The 19,767-nt window shown below is 42.9% G+C and overlaps 1 protein-coding gene across 3 annotated transcripts in view; it reads right to left on the reverse strand.

Annotated features, from left to right (window-relative positions):
* Window positions 1–8,320: 8,320 nt before the first annotated feature.
* Window positions 8,321–19,767, reverse strand: part of atrnl1a (attractin-like 1a) — a 286,426-nt gene continuing 274,979 nt past the window's right edge. For 2 of the 3 annotated variants that reach the window (XM_072677372.1, XM_072677371.1), the window contains exon 29: window positions 8,321–8,469. In XM_072677372.1, coding sequence (XP_072533473.1) covers window positions 8,392–8,469 — 78 coding nt within the window. In that variant the 3' untranslated portion in view covers window positions 8,321–8,391. Of the gene's footprint in view, window positions 8,470–9,054; window positions 9,101–19,767 lie in introns of those variants that run through there. The other variant, XM_072677373.1, reaches the window with a different exon arrangement.

Raw genomic sequence — 19,767 nt, forward strand, 5'->3', positions numbered from 1 at the left:
CCTTATACTGTGGTCTTTTAGCATGTCACAGCTGGGGGAACAAAACTGGTATGAGCTTTCTAGTGTTTATAAGCAGCTAAGAAACCATACAGAAGAGGATATTAGCCCTGCGGAAAAAAACAAACAACAAACAAACACTCAAGATGAGGTTCAGCTGGTTGACCGGCACAGGGTACTGGTTTTGGTTTTAGTTTGATGGTTTAGCCGATCTACCAACATTACCAGCACCTCCAAAAATAGCCAACCACCCAGCCAGGTCAAATGGAAAAACCATTTAGGCCTGCAGTGTTCTTAATCAATCACGTGTTTAATCAGTGGAAAAGAAGAGGCTTATTTAGTCTGTAATAAATAAATAAATAAATAAATAAAGACTACGATGGGCACAGCAGACAACACTGCTCTGTCCTGTATACAGAAGAGCTTCTTAGTCCTAATGACTATATCTCTGGCCTTTTCCTAGACCATTTTTAGAGGAGCACCTGAAAAGGTCACCCTCTGTCATCTCGTACTGTTCTTCCTGTGAAATCTGACCTATTGTACTTGTGCTTGTGACACAGTTGTCTAAATTGAATCCAAAAAGCTAAGAACGGCATCTTACACACTCGGGCATCACTGGGACCAGGAGCTTTGCTGAATTTCTCAGAGTGGCTGACCGGCCCATTTGGTGATTGGAAGTTTTGGTTTGTTGGAAATAATGAAAAAGACATAATGAAACAATGACTACAGAAGTGCAAACCTGCTCTGAATGTTCTCCCTGTGCTGCTGAATGGTGTCCCTTTGCCATGGAAAAATCTTAAGCCTTGCCTAAAGTCTGCATACCGTATAACTATATTTATTAATGTAACAAATAAAAAAATAATATCTAAATGAAACAGAATTAGCATGGTTTCAACTTGAATTGGCCAGATTTAAATGATTTATAGATTTCTATTTATATATAACAAGGAGGAGATCCCTCAGATCTCAACAGTCAGCTGGACAGTTGCTTACAAGCCGTCGCTTACAAGCTTTCATCTAAATATGAATGTGGATGAAGCAACGTCAACGTCCATTCACTGCTGTAAAGCCATCAGATTACAACCGCAATAACAGCCCCTGACCTTACAGCACTTAATAAAACATAAAAACATGCAACGTCAAACTTAATACACAATGCAAAACATTGTGGAGATGGCTTCCTGAGAAGAACGGGCATTTATAAAAATTCATCATCATCCTCCCATCCTCTGGAAGAATAAACAGAGAATGCAGGAAATTGAAGAATAGATAGCAAACGTCAGACTGATGTTCAAATGAGGACTAAAGATGGGATGTAATAATTTACTGAATTACGAAGAATCACAACAGCAAAACTCCGCAGCAGATCCCGCATTGCTTTGTTTTCCCACCATCTAGCTACTCTTTACAGGAACAGTAAAAAATATAAATAAATAAAAATAAAAAAAATAATCAATCAATCAATCAATCAATAGACACACAAAATCAAGACACCACAAACACTAATCAAACGCTGAACAGGCCGTTTGAGCAGCTCACAACCAGGAAACTGACACTGAACCAAATGCAGGACGGCCGTCATGATGCATGTGTTCCTAATGTATTTCGTATTTTATAGATTCCTAGATGTCTTATTTAACAGACATTGCTGATAAACTCATATTGGATATCATATTTCTTTTTCTCCAGAGCAGCAGAATGTTTAGGCAACACTGCCAACTGACGCCTCCAAAGCACTGTCAGATATTTACAGAGTGAATCTCACATTATACTTCTGCCATGTGCTGTTACACACTGTGTGTAATGGGAAGCATTGTGAAAGTGCTAAACCTCACACTATTCAAGACGAGCGAGCTGCGTGCTGCGTTGGAAGTTCTGCTTAATAAAATCATGAAATGGCTTAAAGGTGATAAGCTTTCTCCCAAAAAATGTCAAATGTTTAATAACCGTGCTCCTCGCTTAAGCTCAACATCTGAGATATGGTTATATAACTGAACCATCAGAATGATGGAGGCGGTTTCTTGAAAGTATAATACCATTAATATTTAAAACCCAGACACCACCTGCGACCTCTAAGAAGAAATGTGCACATTTGCAAGCTCACGTTTCTTTAAAAAAAAAAAAACAACAACAAACAAACAAACAATGGAGGGCTTATCACAGAACCCTGTGGCACGCTTATATTATAATTCAAGCTGGGTAAGATTTCATTAATCATTCCAACACAACCATCTGGCCTCAGCACAGGACTTTCTCCATCCTAAAGAAGCCTACAAGGGAAAGGTTCAACTTGAGCAGTGTATTGATCAGGACACGTCAGACACAGTGAGGTCAAGGAAGCTACAAAACCCCTCCAGATAAAGCACGGCACACTTTTTGGTAAAGCATGTTCTTTAAGCCGTGCTTAATCTTAGTATTCTGGATGAATCTGACAGTTTCATACAGCTCCACATCTTGGACCATGAGGTCAGTTCTCCACATCCTACACATCCCATCAGTCCAGCTTCATATGTTTGTTTTGTCTCGCATTTCTCAACCTTTGCTTCTACATTTTCAGAGCTACCAGCAAAAGAGCATTGGTGGACACCTGCCAGAAACAGCAGGCAGAGTTTGTCCTTGCTTCTTCTGCGAATGCTGTTGCCTCATACCTCCTGTGCTTGGACAACAAAGAATGACCAGCATCCATGTTTACAATATCGTAACGATATCGTAGCAATAACCAGCTGAACCCATGATTAGAACTGAAACCATCCAGTGGTTTTAAGACCTTGAGCCCAGTGTGAGATGGAGGAGCTCCACATGGCTTGGCCGGAGCACCGGACTAAGGAAAGCCAGTTCTACTCCGAAACTACAGTTATCAAAACGATCCTTCTTCTTAGGAACACTAGCTTCAGCGCAGGGCTAATGGGAGGTGATGGATAGCAGTAATAATACAGTATATCAGCAGCGGTGCAGAAATGATCAGTGCTAATATTAGTAATTGCTGGTGTGTAAGAGTATTGCCATCTGGGGTCTAGTCGAGCCAACACCATCACACCAGCCACACTCATCAGATACAGCTCTCTAATAATAACATTTAGCTCACACAAGTCGATCCACCGTCTCCTGGCAACGATATGTCCGTTTGTTCTTTGGTGGGAAAGACAGTATTTTGCTGTGGAGTATTTTCTAGGAAGACGTCATTATGAAATAATGTAAGGCCCACGCCCCAACTCCTCCTCCACAGCCCTATATATACCCTTCACTCTCACTTCACCTTCGTGCCAGACATCACACCCGCCACAACCCCATGTCCTCCCACCTTCCACCTACGCATCTCACCTACTGGGGGTTAGTGGTGCAGCTCTTCCACATTCAACTGAAGGGCCTTGCTTAAGGGCTAACAGTGGCAGCCTGCCGAGCTGAGCCCGGGTATCGAACCCAAAACCCTGTCAACAATAGCCCAGAGCTCTAACCGCTGAGCACCACTGCCCCGGGTTTAGTTGTTCAATGGGCGCCGTCCATACTGACATACTCACACGCTGTAGAGCAGTTGTCCAGGAGTGGAAATGATGACCCCTGCTCTACAGCGTTTATAAGAGATGCAGTAATACTGCACATTTCAAAAACCACCCAATCTAAGATCACTCAAATATTTCAAACATTCACGCTCACAGACCTTCACAATACTGAGCTGATAATCCAGATGTAAATTCAGTTAAGAAGTACCACATATGAACGTTACAGTCCTTTAGCCTGGAGCTTACTTCTCCCCTGACTGTAATAAATACCGGTTGGGTAATTTTAATCATTATTATTATAATAGTACTCTTCACATGCTTTGATGATATGTAACTTACTTTTAACTTTCAATAAAACTAAATATCTAAAAGTTACTTTAGTTTTCCCCTATGCCAAACCTCAATCCCACACCTAAACCCTCACCGTGGTCTTAATCCTAGTCTTTTACAGAACATAGTCCCTTATTTGAATTAGCACAACAATCTGAGAGAGTAGTTATCACCCTAAGGACAGTTAAATCACAACGCGTAGGTCCACTTTATTCACCTGTCACTTTCTTTAAGGAAACAGAGAATATCTTACCCTATTAAACCCCCAGAGTCCACTGGCCTAACTTTCACACAGGGATATTAACTCTCTGCTTTACTGCCATTAAATCATAACTTTGATAAATGCACAGCCCTGAATTACAGGCTACGTTTTTGTTGCTCTGTTAATTGTGGTACTAGCAGGTAGTAAAATAATACTAATTATCTACCCTCTCTGTCACATCTGTAGCACAAGGCTGAATAATTCTAATGAGCTTCCCTGTAACTGCTAAAAGAACAGGCACTACATAACACAGACACGGGAAGCAAGCAGCAGTTGCTGAAGCGCACTCCTATTGGCTTGTATTAGAAGTGTGTTTTTAGATAATGACTATCGGAGGTGGCAAACACTACCGATTGTTGTCCTTCTGAGCCGATCTGAGCTCCGGTTTCTGCTTTCTAACAATAGAAGAGGTTCGGATATGGCGTATAGCTGGTCCTCAAACCGTGTACAAGGGCAGCTTTTGCTCAGGGCACAGAAAATGACAAGAGAACCATCAAGCTTTTCAGTCTTACTCATGACTGCGATGACCGGCGCGATGTGGTGTAGCAGCGTAAAGGGTGGAGTGCATGCGTCTCATTGTTTTCTTGGGTCGAGAAACACAAAGTTCAGCCTTTCACAGTTGGTGACGGAGGTTATTGTGCTAGGCACAGAAGAACAGCGTGCACACGCGCTAACTGTAGAGCCATTCTTCTCACGATGTGGGTGTACGTGACCCCCGAAACAACTCCGGGCTTTGTAGTCTGCTTGATCATTCTCCATCGGATGAGGACAATTACCAGACATAAGTGGAACATAATGGTATAAAGATTGAAGTCTGGAAAGTCCATCCGTCTTCCGTGCAGAGGTCGAGTGAGCGGGGGTATTCAAACACAATGGGCAGAGGAGGGCCGTGAGTCACCAGTCACAATGCTACGGTCTCGTGAACGGCAAATGACAAAGAAAACATGCCATGTTAGGCAGAGTTCATTAAAAACTCACTGATTACAATTCTTACACAGTCGCTCCCCTGTGCAGGAGCTATACACGTAAAACACAGCAAGCTAAAGAATCTGAGCCAGACTATGATGGCTGGATGATGGCTGGCTCAGAACATCACCAGAACATCAGGCAGGTCTTGTGAGGTGTAGCCGATATGCAGTGGTCAAATGGTCAAATGCAGGAGTCATGGTGCTCATGGAGGCCCCACCTCATAACTTACAGGACTTAAAGGATCTGCTGCTAACGTCTCGTCTTGGTGCCAGATACCACAGGCCACCTTCAGAGGTCTTGTAGAGTCCATGCCTGGAAAGGTCAGATCTGTTTGGGAACCTACACAATATTAAGCATGTCATGAGTGGTCTTAATATTATGGCTGTATAAATAAAAACAAACCACCCACAGGTCCAGGCTGAAGCAGCTGCTTGTCTTGAATGCACTGAGCTACAAACCCATATAATCATGTAGTGAACTACAGCTGTGCAAGCAGGTCGAGGATCTGTCTCTAGATTAGGGATTTTAAGGGAGTGTTTCATGACTAAAGGTTATCAAGTCTAGTGTCATTTATCCACAGGCTCATAGTGTCCTAGTAAGAGAGTGAGAGGCTCTCTGTGGCCCAGCAGTTCCATCCTGGTGCCTAGACGGAGCTAGAAGATGGAAATGACGGCACCAATAACTGGAACCTGGCTGCAGCACATAAGGTGTGTATATGCATCCAGGCATGGACAGAGTAAGAGAGAGAGAGAGGCTGACCATTACTGCTTATGTGCAACACCAGTTGCTCAGCTCAAATCACCAGAACAACACAGCAAATGGCCACACGCTCATGTGCCCGTAAGCTGAAACCGGGAGCTTCTCTTCAGATGGTGAACTTGCTGAAAAATGATCCAAGCACCTTTCCAGTCTGCAGAACATTTAAACAGCTGTGTGCAATAACAGAGCAAAGTAACAGAGCAGGTTATCCAGACGGACTCACGCTGGAGGGCTCGTATTCTCCCACCGCAAACACACAGCACTTCTGAACACCTGTGGAAACAGTAAAGCATCAAAGCAACAGAAGCACTTTGCTCAACTGGAAAGTCTACTGTACAACAACCGGGCTCTGAGTTCTGAGATCGTATTGGTTTAGCTGGCCTGTATAAATAACGTAGATGGCACCGCTGCTTGGTGAAGAAACATCACCTGACACATGTTCTGACCTTTAAATGGCATAATTAAGAGAGAATTAAGTGCAGCTACAATTTTGTATTGCTTGAAATAATATTATCAAAATAACAACAAAAAATGACCCAACGTTAAAGTGCCTTCCACTCATTCCTTCCCAAATTATTAACAACTGTTGCAACACGAGTGGGAAAAATTTATAAACATCAAAAATCAAGTCATCCGCAGTGATCACAGCGTAGAATAAACAAGAATAAACAAGTCCAGCGCTCAAATGATCCACAAACACAGACACTAAAGACAAGAGACGCTTCATAGCCCTGCAGTGGACAATCATTCTGCTAACACTGCCCAAGGGCCACAGCAAAAGAGCTGACAGGCTGGTTTTACAACTGAACATTGCACTGAATTCAGCAGATAGAAATAACACACACACACACACACACACACACACACAAGTAACACAAAGACAAAAATAGGGCATCATGTTGAGCAGAAGCCAAGGAAACAACCTCTTCTGTAAACCTATTTTGACACTTTGTCGTGTCCTTCCTTTATTTTTATTCTGACGTTATTTAAAAGTCATGTTTTTAGCAGTAACGTTTGGTGGATACAGCAAACCAAAATTCTAGGGCTGGATGACACGGCCAAAACGTTTAACACTGTATTTTGAAAAACATCGGACACTGTATTTGCTGCTTATTTTTTTATATAGTAATTTTAAGTGCACATACAGCTCTGGAAAAAATAAAGAGATCACATTTATTTTTTCTTAAATTAGCATCTCTATGTGTTCGGCAGCTGTTTTATTCCAGGAATTTCATCAAACAGAGCTGAGTTAGCTGAATTTGCAGACTATGAACGGCAAAAAGTCCCAACAGCAATGTGAAAGACCAGTGGAGAGCCTGCTGAGACATGAGAGCTGTGATTGGCTGTCGAGGTTATTATTTCACCATAGTGATTTCTGAAAGCTCTCAAAGTTCAGATATTACTACTGTGTTTAAATCTAAATAATAACTTCATGCTTCATTAATTATTATAATCATTTCTCTGCATTATTTGAGCAGTTTCTGCAAATTATTATATTTCTGCGAATAAATAAATGCTCTAAATAGCAAAGATTTTTATTTGGAATTTAGGGGACAGCCGATATGCAGTGGTCAGTACCTAACAAAACTGCCCCAAGCAAAGACAAACGCTGAACCAGCTACAGAGTCATGGTGCTCATGGAGGCCCCACCTCATAACTTACAGGACTTAAAGGATCCGCTGCTAACGTCTCGTCTTGTTGCCAGACACCACAGGCCACCTTCAGAGGTCTTGTGGAGTCCAAGTTGTCCATGTTGGTTTTCAAATTCAAAGCAAATGTTAATTTCCCTTAAACACACTGCCTGTAAATAGTAAAACCAGAGAAATTGATAATGTAGGGTTGGTCTCTACCGAGAGAGAGAGAAAATGACAATGATATAAATAATAGAAAGATAAGTTTGATCACACTGGACTCTATAAATGTGCAGCCTGATCTAACTGTGTTAGTCTGTGGGTCAAACAAACATCCAGCATATCGGCACTGTCCAGTGAAAAACATGAGTCTCTAAAAAGGTGACTTTACAGGAGAAGGCAAAACAGTTCTGAACTCTGAATGGAAGTTAGCGATAAACAAGAGTTTATTCCCAGTCATTTTGAGCATTTCTATTGGTCCATTCAGGCAGAATTATACAAGACAGTGTACAGAGCAGCTACAGGGTCTCCAAAAAAACTTTCAAAAGTTGTTGCCTCCTATAACTGTACGTCCAAGCCAACAACCGTTTAGAGCCCCGCATTGTTGGGAGTGTTAAAAAAAAAAAAAAGAAAAGAAACACAGCTGTCATCTGGAGAGGCTTTGAGGAGGGCGTGCATGCGCTGCACTGTGGAGCATGGGATTTAAAAGAAGTACAATTCAGACTACTAATGACACAGTGCCCCGCTGTCATTTACACTTCAAGGTCTTCCTTAAAGTGGTGGAGAAAGAAGGAGGAGGAGGAAATTGGGAGGCAGGTGGAGAGAGAAAAAAAAAAAGACAGTAAACAAACAGGGCAGGATCTGAGGCCGCAGTCTGTCCAGGTCAGCCGGGTGGTTCAAACGCAAGTGCCCTGGTGCCGAACACGCTGCTGTTCGCGACTCCTCATGCCCAAGCCCTTATCTTTGAAGTCCCCTGGCTTCTGCTGTGAGGTATCAATAAGGGCGCTGGCTGCGGCGATGCCTGCGGGGAAGAACACAGGGCGGGAGGGAGAGAAGCAGCGGGAGGAGAAGAGAGCGGAGCTGAGCTTCAAAGAACAGTCCTCAGCAGTGGAGCAGGTGAGAAGCAGCGTCCTGAAATAAGCGCTTGACCTCCCAAACAAAGCAGCAGAAAAGCCTCAGTGAAGCAGAAGGGCTCGCAAGATCAAGGAGAGTTAATGATCGTTTTAATCAAGTTCGGGCAATTCTGAGCACCCTGGAGCTCTCAGCACAGTTATCGTAGGTGGTAACAGGAGCTGTTCCCTCTCACTAAGATATATGATCGTAAGGCACTGTTTAGATATGTTTAAAAAGTCTTACACACCCCTCGATTCAAGAAAGAGAGGCTACAGGCCATGCGACACGGCGTAGAACACTCAGCAGTCTACTGGAACTGTGCGGTTTTAAACACAGACCTCAAAGCCGTAGTAGATGATGCCTAAACATTCAGACTGAGGACGGAGTCAGTCCAGGTCTTATGAGTCTGTCTGAGACATTAATATTAATATCAATATCATTCGTATCCAGGATCCAGTATCTTTACTTAGGCCGGATTCTGTTTATACACATGCTTCTCCAGTGTGATCAGATGAGATCCGATTTCACTTTCCTTCAAACTGTAAAAAAAAACAAAAACTCATCAGCATGTTCGTTACATTAATCTCCGTTTTATGTCCCGTAACTGATGGTTTCTCATCAAGGTGGTCCGAATTCAGGAGACTGTGAAGACTTTAGAGAAACTGTGGAACATTGGATGGTTCTCGCGTTTCCTTAACAGCTCTATCAGACAATGAGAAGGACTATTTAAACCACAGGGGGAACACACTGCGACACACTGTTGATTATACACCAGCAAAACACACACACACACACACACACACACAGTGAAAGAGAACAAGGGAGATAGAGAGAGAGAGTGAGGACCCAGTATAACTAAGTATTCCTCCTTTTATATTTTTATTTTTTGATTTCCCCCGTCAGACCTTTGTCGCCTCGTCTAACCGTATCCGATCACATTTATACTGAAATGCGGTCGAGACCAGTCTCTGACCACCTCCGAATGTAGTTTGAGTGATCCTGGGCGTGTTTCCACCTGACATTTCTTTTATACAAGTGAAAATTTCAAGTGTATTTGGAGGCAAACTGCCGTTTGCTCGGGCACTCGAAATGCTAAAAGACGCGATCAGACAGCTTACAGACTGAACGCCGATGCTTCACAAACTGCCGACAAATATCTATGGGTTTAATATCCGGACCTGTCAACGACTCTAAATCTGGTAGTGTGAAAATAGCCAATGAGAGCTGAGGGTGGAGTTACACCACATCAACAGGCATGGACATGGACTCTGCCAGATCCTCTGAAGGCGTCCTGTGCTATATGGCACCAAGACGTTAGCAGCAGATCCTTAAAGTCCTGTAAGTGGTGAGGTGGGACCTCCATGGATCGAATCAGCGAACCCTGGCCACCCATGACCCTTCACCCTTGTCGGTTCACTGGCTCAGTGCTTCCTTGGAGCACTTTTGGTAGGGACTGACCACTGCCTATTCTGGGTCCAGATGCTCTGACCCAGTCGTCTAGCCACTGCCCTGCTTTCAGCACATCACCTTCCAGGTACCACTGGACAAGGTAATTCAGTTTACCTGTATGTAAATGTAATGTTATGGCCGATAAACTTGAGTTGGAGGGTTATCAGAGTAGTTATCAGTGCAGTGCTTCCTGTCTGTGGTTCATTAGCTGGTCCCAGTTAAGCTGGGAAATCACCAGCATGTGCTGGATACTAGCCCTCCAGGACCAAAACTGAAACGACTACCTTTAGACGGCTGAGCGGTTCAACGGTTCATTCATTGGACCAAACAGATAAACAGTAGCTCTGCACTGGCAATGACCAGACCTCGATCAGGCCCTGGAAGAGCTCAATTTGAAACCCAAACCAAACACAATCAGTGAGTTTAACATTTGAGAGAGTGAGTGTGTGGCAGAGACTCATCCCTGATTTTAGTTTCTTTTCCTGTTACAGTTCAGACTGCCAGCGCAAACCTGATTTCTGGCCAATCTAGCTTATACCCAGATTGACTTTTAACAGTCTGGACAGCCACAAACCTCATGAAATGTGGAGGCGGTTTGAACTGTGATTACATTCAGATTGCCTCACTCACGCAGGTAGTTACTGATGCGTAAGTGGACTACATTAACATTTACATCTACATTTACTGCATTTAGCAGACACTCTTCTCCAGAGCGACTTACAAAAGAGCTTCGCTGTTTACCCAAGAAAAACCTCAGCTAGTTAGAATAGACTAAAAATTCAAGATGCCTATAAGCTTAGACACTACTAAAGCAACCAAGCAACCCATGCAGATGGGTATGTGATGTCCAGACACACACATCTGATGATCTGATCATGCGTAAATAACGGTCAGTCAGCCAATCAGATCTGATTTGAGAAACACAGAAGAAGTGACTATAGATAAAGGATAAAGGATCATTTATTAGAACTGTCATTCGCATCACATATGGTACATGAGGTGGAACGAAACTGTGATCTCAGGGTCCCAGTTACACCCAAAGAGCAATTATTGAATAAATAAAATTATAGAATATAAAAAGAGCAGATATAAATAGGAAAAGTGGGAAAAGGCAGCAGTACTATGAAAGGGGGGGTGGGGTGGGGGGGTGGTGGACCAGACGCCCACTAAAACAGGTAATTAACCGATGTGTCAAAGCAGGTGACCGCGCAAGGAACTCCCCAAACTGCGCTGTCCCTTCAGGACCACAGTTGACAGTTTTCTAGAGTACAGTGCAAAATACAAGCCAGAATCCCCTGCAAACAGAGAAACACCTCCTGACTCTAGAACTGGAGCTAGGCGTGCTGATGCATTTCACACACACTACTGGCTCCTTGCTTCCTGGAGGAATTAAGGCGATTATGTGTGTGCTGTCTAGACAGACAGGTCTGGTCTAGTGTTTGATCCAGCAGTGGCTTCAGCCAGCCTCCTCCACTAGAGGCACACAATATTTAAAAGATTATGCGGTGTGGCAGCAGAGGGCACGGGGCAGGATGTGCTTCGAATCACACTGTTGTATTTGGGTTGACGAAATGAGCCGTCTGATCAGATCTCATCACTTTCAAGAGTACAAAAGGAAGGCACTTCACTAGCAGATGGCCAGCAGGACAGGACAGAACCATTTCTTCAAGCTGGTCCCAGCAGCACACACACATTTCTATGCCCTGATGAGCACGTCTGTAACGATAAAGACACATTTTCTGGGTGACCAGAGATGTCCATCTCAAATGAATTAATAACAAGGGACAATTGGATCAGGTCATGGGTGGTCAGTAGGCTAAAGTGCTCTCAGCAAATGGAACGTCAAACTCATTAAAGCGCTGTCTAGTCGAGCGAGCTGGTTGGACGGTCAACCATGATGTGAATGCTGTGGTTTTTGAATGGACATGTATGGAGTCATAAACCTTTAAACCTCCCCTTAATGATAAATTGATAAGTCATGGAAACAATATTGATAGACTGGGTTCACAAGGCATTGAGCCGGCTCACCAGCAGTGGTAAATAGAGGCTATGTGGCGCTAGCTTAACACTACCCACACACAGCAACACAGAGCTGGTAGGACCAGCTGCTTGGGTGAGACGAGCCAGTCTCCATCCACCACCTGGCCCTTTACGAAGAGCCTCCTGAGGTAAAGTGCCATCATGTCACGCCAAGGTCAGTCCTCAAACTGATGAGTGTTTCCCGCCAGCAATCAGCCACACTCGATTCTCTGCATGAGTCCAAGGTTACTCTCAGAGGAAAAGCAGTCCCCCACACGTGTCCTTTCCATTTGTCTCTCCGTAAATGATAATTGCCCATAAAGCTTCATTAATATGACGTCCACTAGACAAGAGGTCACCTGTATGTAGACCATGAGATACACTGTAAGTGTAAACAGTCCTTTTTTAAATACTGTGGCTGCGTCCCAATTGAGTATTATACACTAATGCTATAAGGTACAGTCAAGCTGGAAAGTCTGCACACTCCTTTACCTTTTATTACGTTACAGACTTATTCTACAATAGATTAAGTTCATTTTGTGTCACAAACTCTGCACAAAATAGAAATAAATAAATTAGACATTTGTGTCTAATATAATCATATATATTATAAATGTAAGTGTAAAATATCATATACACAAGTTTTGCCACCCTTTCATATGACTGCTTCCATTGAAGATGCATTGAAGCTGTAAGGTGCATCAACCAAGTATTAAGGCTAAGGGTATGCACTGATATGTAAACCCTAACACCTATTTTTTTGTCAGTAAAATAAAACTGCATATGTTTGTAATTATTGTTTTATTATTGTAATTATTATGTGTAGATATTTGTTGATGTTTGAGGCAAACTTGATCCGATCTATTGTAGAATAAGTCCGCAACCTAATAAAACCTGGAGAAGGTGTAAGGGGTGTGCAGACTTTTGGCTTGACTGTATATTCTATACACTAATCTTAACAGTGCAGGGTAGGCAGGTCAGTATACAAAATATTGAAGTATTAACCTATTTTGTACTAACAGGAAGTGATGATGTGTTGCTATGCTAACATGCATCCCTGTAAGTTCTCCGCTCGAACATTTTCCAAGTCTACTTTTTCCAAATATTAGTGGCTCCACCATTTCTGTTTTGCGTTGCATTGTAGAATAACAGTGTCCACTAAAACCACACTTAAAAAATGCCCACATCAGGATATTTGAGTATACTCAACTTTATATTATTTGACACCTTTTCCCAGATCAAGCTTCAGTGTCTCAGACCGTCTTCATTGAGCTTCCAGCGCAGAAGCAGAGCAGATTTCCCCTCTGGATTCCCAGTTTGTCCAATAAGTGGGATGCTCCAACTGTACTGCAGTTCTGTAAGTGCAGTTCATGGACGTTCTGCTACTCCATGTAATGAACAGAAAGGGTCTCATGCTCTTTCAGCCAAGGCTGTCAATCCCTTCATTCCTAAGTGTAGTGCTAAAGCAGAATAAGGGTTAAAACCTAATTTCTGGTGGGAGAAAAGGGGCAATATTAGCACCGGGAAATAAGCATTAAGCAAATAAGCATTTTTACTAAGAAAAACATTTAACAGTTAAACCATAATTAAGCTGTGGACCTGGACCTCATACATCTCATGTTTATTGAGTTTTTAATGTATACCAACTCAAGTCAACCCATAACCGTGCACCGTAACCATAACACAATACCCTGGCTAATTGGAAAGGTCTGAGCTATTTCTGGCACCTTTCATAATCTGATTCACTGCTCATCTGCATGACAAAGCTGCCATATGATTACTGGCCCATATCAGTTTCTACCACTAATTACAAACCACTGGATGCCCTTCAGGTTTCACGTTTCAGGTTATTGCTGGCGAGTGTGGATTTAAAACATGCTCTATGACCTGAACCATTGAAAAAGACTGATTCACAGAACAGAATCGCTCACAATGTTCACTTCATGGCCCAGTTTCTCAAAAGCATCATCTTAACTGGCAGAGAGAGAGAGAGATCAGTGTGAGGCTACGTCGACCATTCAAGAATAATTTTGTGGTACGATGCTTTCAGGCCAGTTCAGCACAATTCCTACTAATATCTGCATGATATAAACGAGTGAGAACAGAGCTGGCGGAGTGCTTGTGAAGGAAGACGGTCGTCTAAACTGCGGTGAGAATATGATCACTCGCTTTGTGCTTTGTGATTCCTCATCGAAAGAGATGTCTTAGCCCCAAAACTCTGGGTAAATGCCAATGGTTGCTTTACCGCAATAATATAAAGCCTTGCTTACCGGTCTCAATACCAACCCACGTCCTAAAGTGCAGCGAGGGTTGGGCAGTATCCACTTTTCTCTCTCAAACCAGTACCCGCTGTATACGGTAGTGCTGCGCAAGTATTGCAGATGGTCCTGCGGTAACATGGCTTCCAAACAATATTTTTATGCTTTATTTTAAACCCGAAAATCAATCAAATACAAAGTTCAGCTTGCTCTCAGACTCAGGGAACAACATGTACACTTTAAATATATCATTTAATAAATGTTAAAGCATCAATCTGACAACTGCTCTGAATCAGAAGATGTTGTTGACTGACTGATATGAGCACTGATGATAAAACCTCGTGTCTGGAAGGGTGAAGTAAGAAGAAATCAGAGACCGGTTCTGTGTGAGTGAATGCTCTTAGGAGAGTTTTCCACTGTTTTCAGACTCATCCAGGTTTGCTTGCTTTGTCTTTCATCAGTCAGCTTACACAGCGCCCCCATCCTGTGGCTTTATGAACTTTGCATGAATGAATGAGCACGATTATTTAGTCGGGTGTTAGATGGACACAGGACACATCATAATTTTGAAAACCTGCCCAACTTATTTTTGAATACAGAGGTAATATGATATTACATGGTAAATAACTGATGGTTATAGTCACGGCCCCAAACACAGCCTCCAAAATACTGAAGCTCACAAATGCTGGATTGATACTCCCTGCTTGGCATAAGCTGTGGCACGTGGGCATCCACACAGCATTTACGCCGTGCTGCTGGCTAATTGTCTCTGCTTGTAAGCCAGATGTACAGACATCCCTTTTTTCCAAATGGATAAATAGTCTAATGAGTTGCTTTACTCTGCTGATAAAAGGTCATGCGTTAATGAGCATGATGCATTTGTTTACCCTTGACAGTTTTCTAACTTGTGATTGAGAAATCATTTCAAGCCTGCAGATCTATCAGAAAGTCACACACACATGAATCACACACACTATTTTCTGTCAGTGTTTTTCCCCCCTGTTTGTTTTGCCTTTGTCATTTCGCAGGTCTGTCTTTTCATGTGGAAGTACAGCACACGAAAAAATATATGCATAACGCCTATCTTCTATTCGCAGCACTGAACCTGGGGTGTGTCTGGGAGGCACTGCTGCAGTGCTTGTCCAGGACATGAACACTCAGCTCTTACATGGCCAACTACTAAACAGCAAGCAAGACGTTCCACTTCAATAAGTCGACGCCCAGATCTAGACTATTTTAAACGGGATAAGAATAAACACAGCCGACATGTACACGTTTAGCATTACTGAAGTAATTAAGTTAGCCGAACACAACGTTACAATGGAAGTCTAGCAGGCAAGCTAGCACATAGTTTTAGCCTTAGGGGGTCGTACGCTGGTAAAGTCTTGCATTATCACAGGTGGTCTACTCAGTTGACCTCACTTTGAAACATCGTTGGATGGAAAAGCTCGGTCAGTTCGGTCAGCCACAGTAAGGAACATACTGGGTAACACCTACGTATTTATAATAATGACTGTAAAATGACTCATAAGCACTCATGGCAAAATACATAAGAGTTTATAACATAGTTATAACAGAGTTTACACATTTTAACACATATCAAAGCTGATCTGGACCATGGGGTGAAGATGCAGGTGGACATTACCTTTGCTAGTCACAAGGACAAGGCCAATCTTGGCAAAAGGACCCAGGAAGCACTGAATTACAGAGCTGAATTAATGCTCCACATTCATCAAAACGAGCACCAGTGTAAGTCAACCTCACCGCAGCTTCTCCGTGCAGCAGTGATGCTCGCGTGGCCTAAAATGATTGTTGATATAATTATCCTCTGTCTGAGTGCTGTAGACGTAGCTAGGGTTCTGGCTAATACAGACAGGATACAGCTTGGTAGGGGAGTGTACGGTGCGGTTGGTGAAAAATGCTAGGCTGACTGACTGAAGGTAAATAGGCTTGCTTTCACAGCTTTACACACGAGGCTTAATGAATGTTTTCACTGCTGACCCCGTGATGAGTGTAATGCTCTGATACTAGAGAGAGAGTGTCTCTGAATGCAAAACACTACCTCGCACAAAATGACCTCCTTTGGATACCATGGCTGACTGTTTTCTCTCCACAGACGGGGTTTAAATCATTATTGCTAAACTGCTCTGGATCAGGAGAGAGAAGCTGGTTAGCATTAGCTTAGTTAGCAGGATAACAGTCCGGCTGGCAGAAGGTCAAATGATGCGACTGGTGTGTCGTTTGTACTGGGAGGGGTTTTGGTAGTGGAATGGGTCTCGGGGACGCGTACCTGGTTTAAATGAGTCTTGGGTGTGTTTACACTTGGCCTGATCCAGATATAGCCCTTAAGTGTTATAAATATATATAAATATATATTAGTACAGGAGTAAACAGGGTGTGAATGAGGTTAAATTAATAATTATATTATATTTATTTAGGTTGGTTGGTAGGTGGGTAGAAAACCCAACATGTAGGATTAAGGCATCTCAGGTAACTAGGTAAGAATAGCCATGCTAGGAATGGACACTGTCCTTTAGTGGACACAGCAATGCTGACATCAAGAGGGTGTGTGGGAAAGCTAAAGACCACCCATGCTGTGTTTCACACCAGCCCAGAGTTCAAATAGTTTACAGGCAATTAGCGCTACTTGATACACAGACACGAGTGAAAGCGTCTGCAGGCACCATGAGCAGGGCTGGACGAGTTCAAAATAACGCTGTTGTGATGACACCAGACCTGACCCACAACATTATTCCTGTGATAAGCCCCTTAATAGCTCGCGCAGCTAACAGTGCTGAGGAAGCTCGAATGCAATCAACCGATATCACACTGTTTGTGAAATGTTTTGGATATAAATATCTGGCTTTGAAACTAAATCAAGGTTCAAATACATTCATGAGATTCGTTAAACAAGACATGGTTAGAGCTCATGTCTCTCTCACCGACAGTGGAGAGGGGTTCTCCCAGTGGAGAGGGGTTCTCATAGTGGGGAGGGGTTCTCCCAGTGGTTTTCACAGTGATAAGGGATTCTCATAGTGGAGAGGGGTTCTCACAGTGGAGAGGGGTTCTCACAGTGGTTCTCACAGTGGAAAGAGGTTCTCACAGTGGTTCTCACAGTGGAGAGGGGTTCTCACGGTGGTTCTCACAGTGGAAAGGGGTTCTCACAGTGGTTCTCACAGTGGAAAGAGGTTCTCACAGTGGTTCTCACAATGGAGAGGGGTTCTCACAGTGGTTCTCACAATGGAGAGGGGTTCTCACAGTGGTTCTCACAATGGAGAGGGGTTCTCACAGTGGAGAGGGGTTCTCACAGTGGTTCTCACAGTGGAAAGAGGTTCTCACAGTGGTTCTCACAATGGAGAGGGGTTCTCACAGTGGTTCTCACAATGGAGAGGGGTTCTCACAGTGGAGAGGGGTTCTCACAGTGGTTCTCACAGTGGAGAGGGGTTCTCACAGTGGAGAGGGGTTTTCGTGAACAAGCAATCATTTTTAGTTGCTTTTCCTTAGTGGTTATTAGTTTGAGTTGTTAGTGGAAAATGTGGTTGGCTTTGAGCTGTATTTAGGTCTACTTTGGCCATTTTTTTGTTTCTTTGTGAGGTGTTAGCGACACCTGCTTTGCTGACAGCCTTTATTTATTTATTTAAATTTTAGTTAGTAGTCTTTCCCTAAAGTAACATGTAATGTTCCCGACACTGGGAGGGTGAGGACTGACACACGCCTCCTCCGTCACAACCAGTCACCGCCTCTTTTTCAAACTGCCAGTGATTGAAACGTCACCAGGCTACCAAACCACTTGCAGGAAAGCGCTGGGTACCCAGCTCTGATGTGTGGAGAGAGAGAGAGAGAGAGAGAGAGAGCAAGGACAAGTATGCTCTCTTGGGCTCAGGTTGCTGATGGCAGGCAGCATAACCCTGGAAATATATGGTTTCATTGCAGGTTTATGTAACAGTTTTAGAGTCATTTTTGGACTGTGAGATGTACAGATACTGCTGGAGGTGGATGAGGGGGAGAAAAAAAAAAAAAAAAAAAAAATATATATATATATATATATATATATATATATATATATATATATATATATATATGCATGGAAAGGGCCTTGATATTCAATTTTAAGCATCTAACGTCAGCTCATTTTGTCATCTAACTTATGTCTATATTTCCTGAAACAAGATCTTCAGTGAGGTCAAACATCACGCTCAAATAATCTTCCCACTTCCTGAGATACATGTGCTTTCTGAAAGGGTTCAGAAAGCTCAGAGCACGAGGACACCACCATGGAGACTGCAGGTCAACAGCACATCAACGTATCTTTATTGCTCACTTATTTCACTATCAGAGCCGGCCCTTTCCTTCCTTCCCTGCGTCCCCAGAGGACGTCTACGCTTTAGAGACACAGAGAGGCTCCTGTGAAGGTGAAGAAAGCACTAAAGCAATTCTCCCTTTCAGAAACGTGATTCTGTCTAGCAAAACCTGCCCAAAATGTCCTTTATCATTTAAACATCTTGTCTGGAAAAGAGTCGCCAGCAATTATTACTATTATTATTATTATTATTATTTGTTTATTTTATTGTTTTTTTTTGTTTTTTTTTACCTGAGCAAGATTAATGTTTTCCCACAAGCAACCTGCACATCTCTGTTAGAAACACTGGCCAGTTTTGAAGCAGTGCTGTGCAAAGTATTTACTGCATAGGTGGGGTAATCGTGGGGTTATTCAGAATGAGGGGCTGGTTGTAGAGGCAGGTGAATAGATGGAAATGCAATAATTCAGTATCAATCTTCACTGTTTGAGCTGAATGAAGATCCAGCCTGAATACATACAAAACCTACAGGGGAATGATGGATGATCACCAACCCACCTCATCCTTCCCAGCTCCTCAACACCAACCATCATTCCAGAGAACTCAGCTCTTCCACTGTTCCACAGCTCATTGCTGGGGGGCTTTATACCCCTCCAGCCCATGCCTGACAGGTTTGGTATGGTGGCAACAGGTTCATATTTAATATTTAGGTGCCGCAGACAGTCCTTTAGTCACCATTGGCTTTGTGTGTGTTTGTTTATGAACATTTTTGTCAGCAATGGATGCAACTTGAATTAGTTAAATGCATTCATTAGAAAGGGTGTCCACAAACATTTTGACGTATGGTATATATAATATATAATAATATAAAAGACATATAATAAATAATAAAACATGGGGGATGTGTCTGCACAGCTGTTAAAGCTCTCTTCACCTTTTTCTTTCATCCAGTAGCATCTCCTGTCCCCTTTTCTGTCCTCCTCTACGCTGGTGCACCTCTTCAGACTGAAGAAGCCGATTAGGCGGCATGTGTGACATTTAGCGTGGTGTTGAACAGCCTGTTCTATTTGAATGAATATGTAAATATGCATTACTGCCCTTTACCAAAGCTGGGCTTCAGAATGCCAGGCAAGAAGGCAGGGCAGCGGAGGAACGGGTCAACAAGAGAAGAAATGGCATGTA

The sequence above is a fragment of the Salminus brasiliensis genome, chromosome 4 (assembly GCF_030463535.1).
Source record: "Salminus brasiliensis chromosome 4, fSalBra1.hap2, whole genome shotgun sequence".
In the NCBI taxonomy this organism is placed as follows: domain Eukaryota; kingdom Metazoa; phylum Chordata; class Actinopteri; order Characiformes; family Bryconidae; genus Salminus; species Salminus brasiliensis.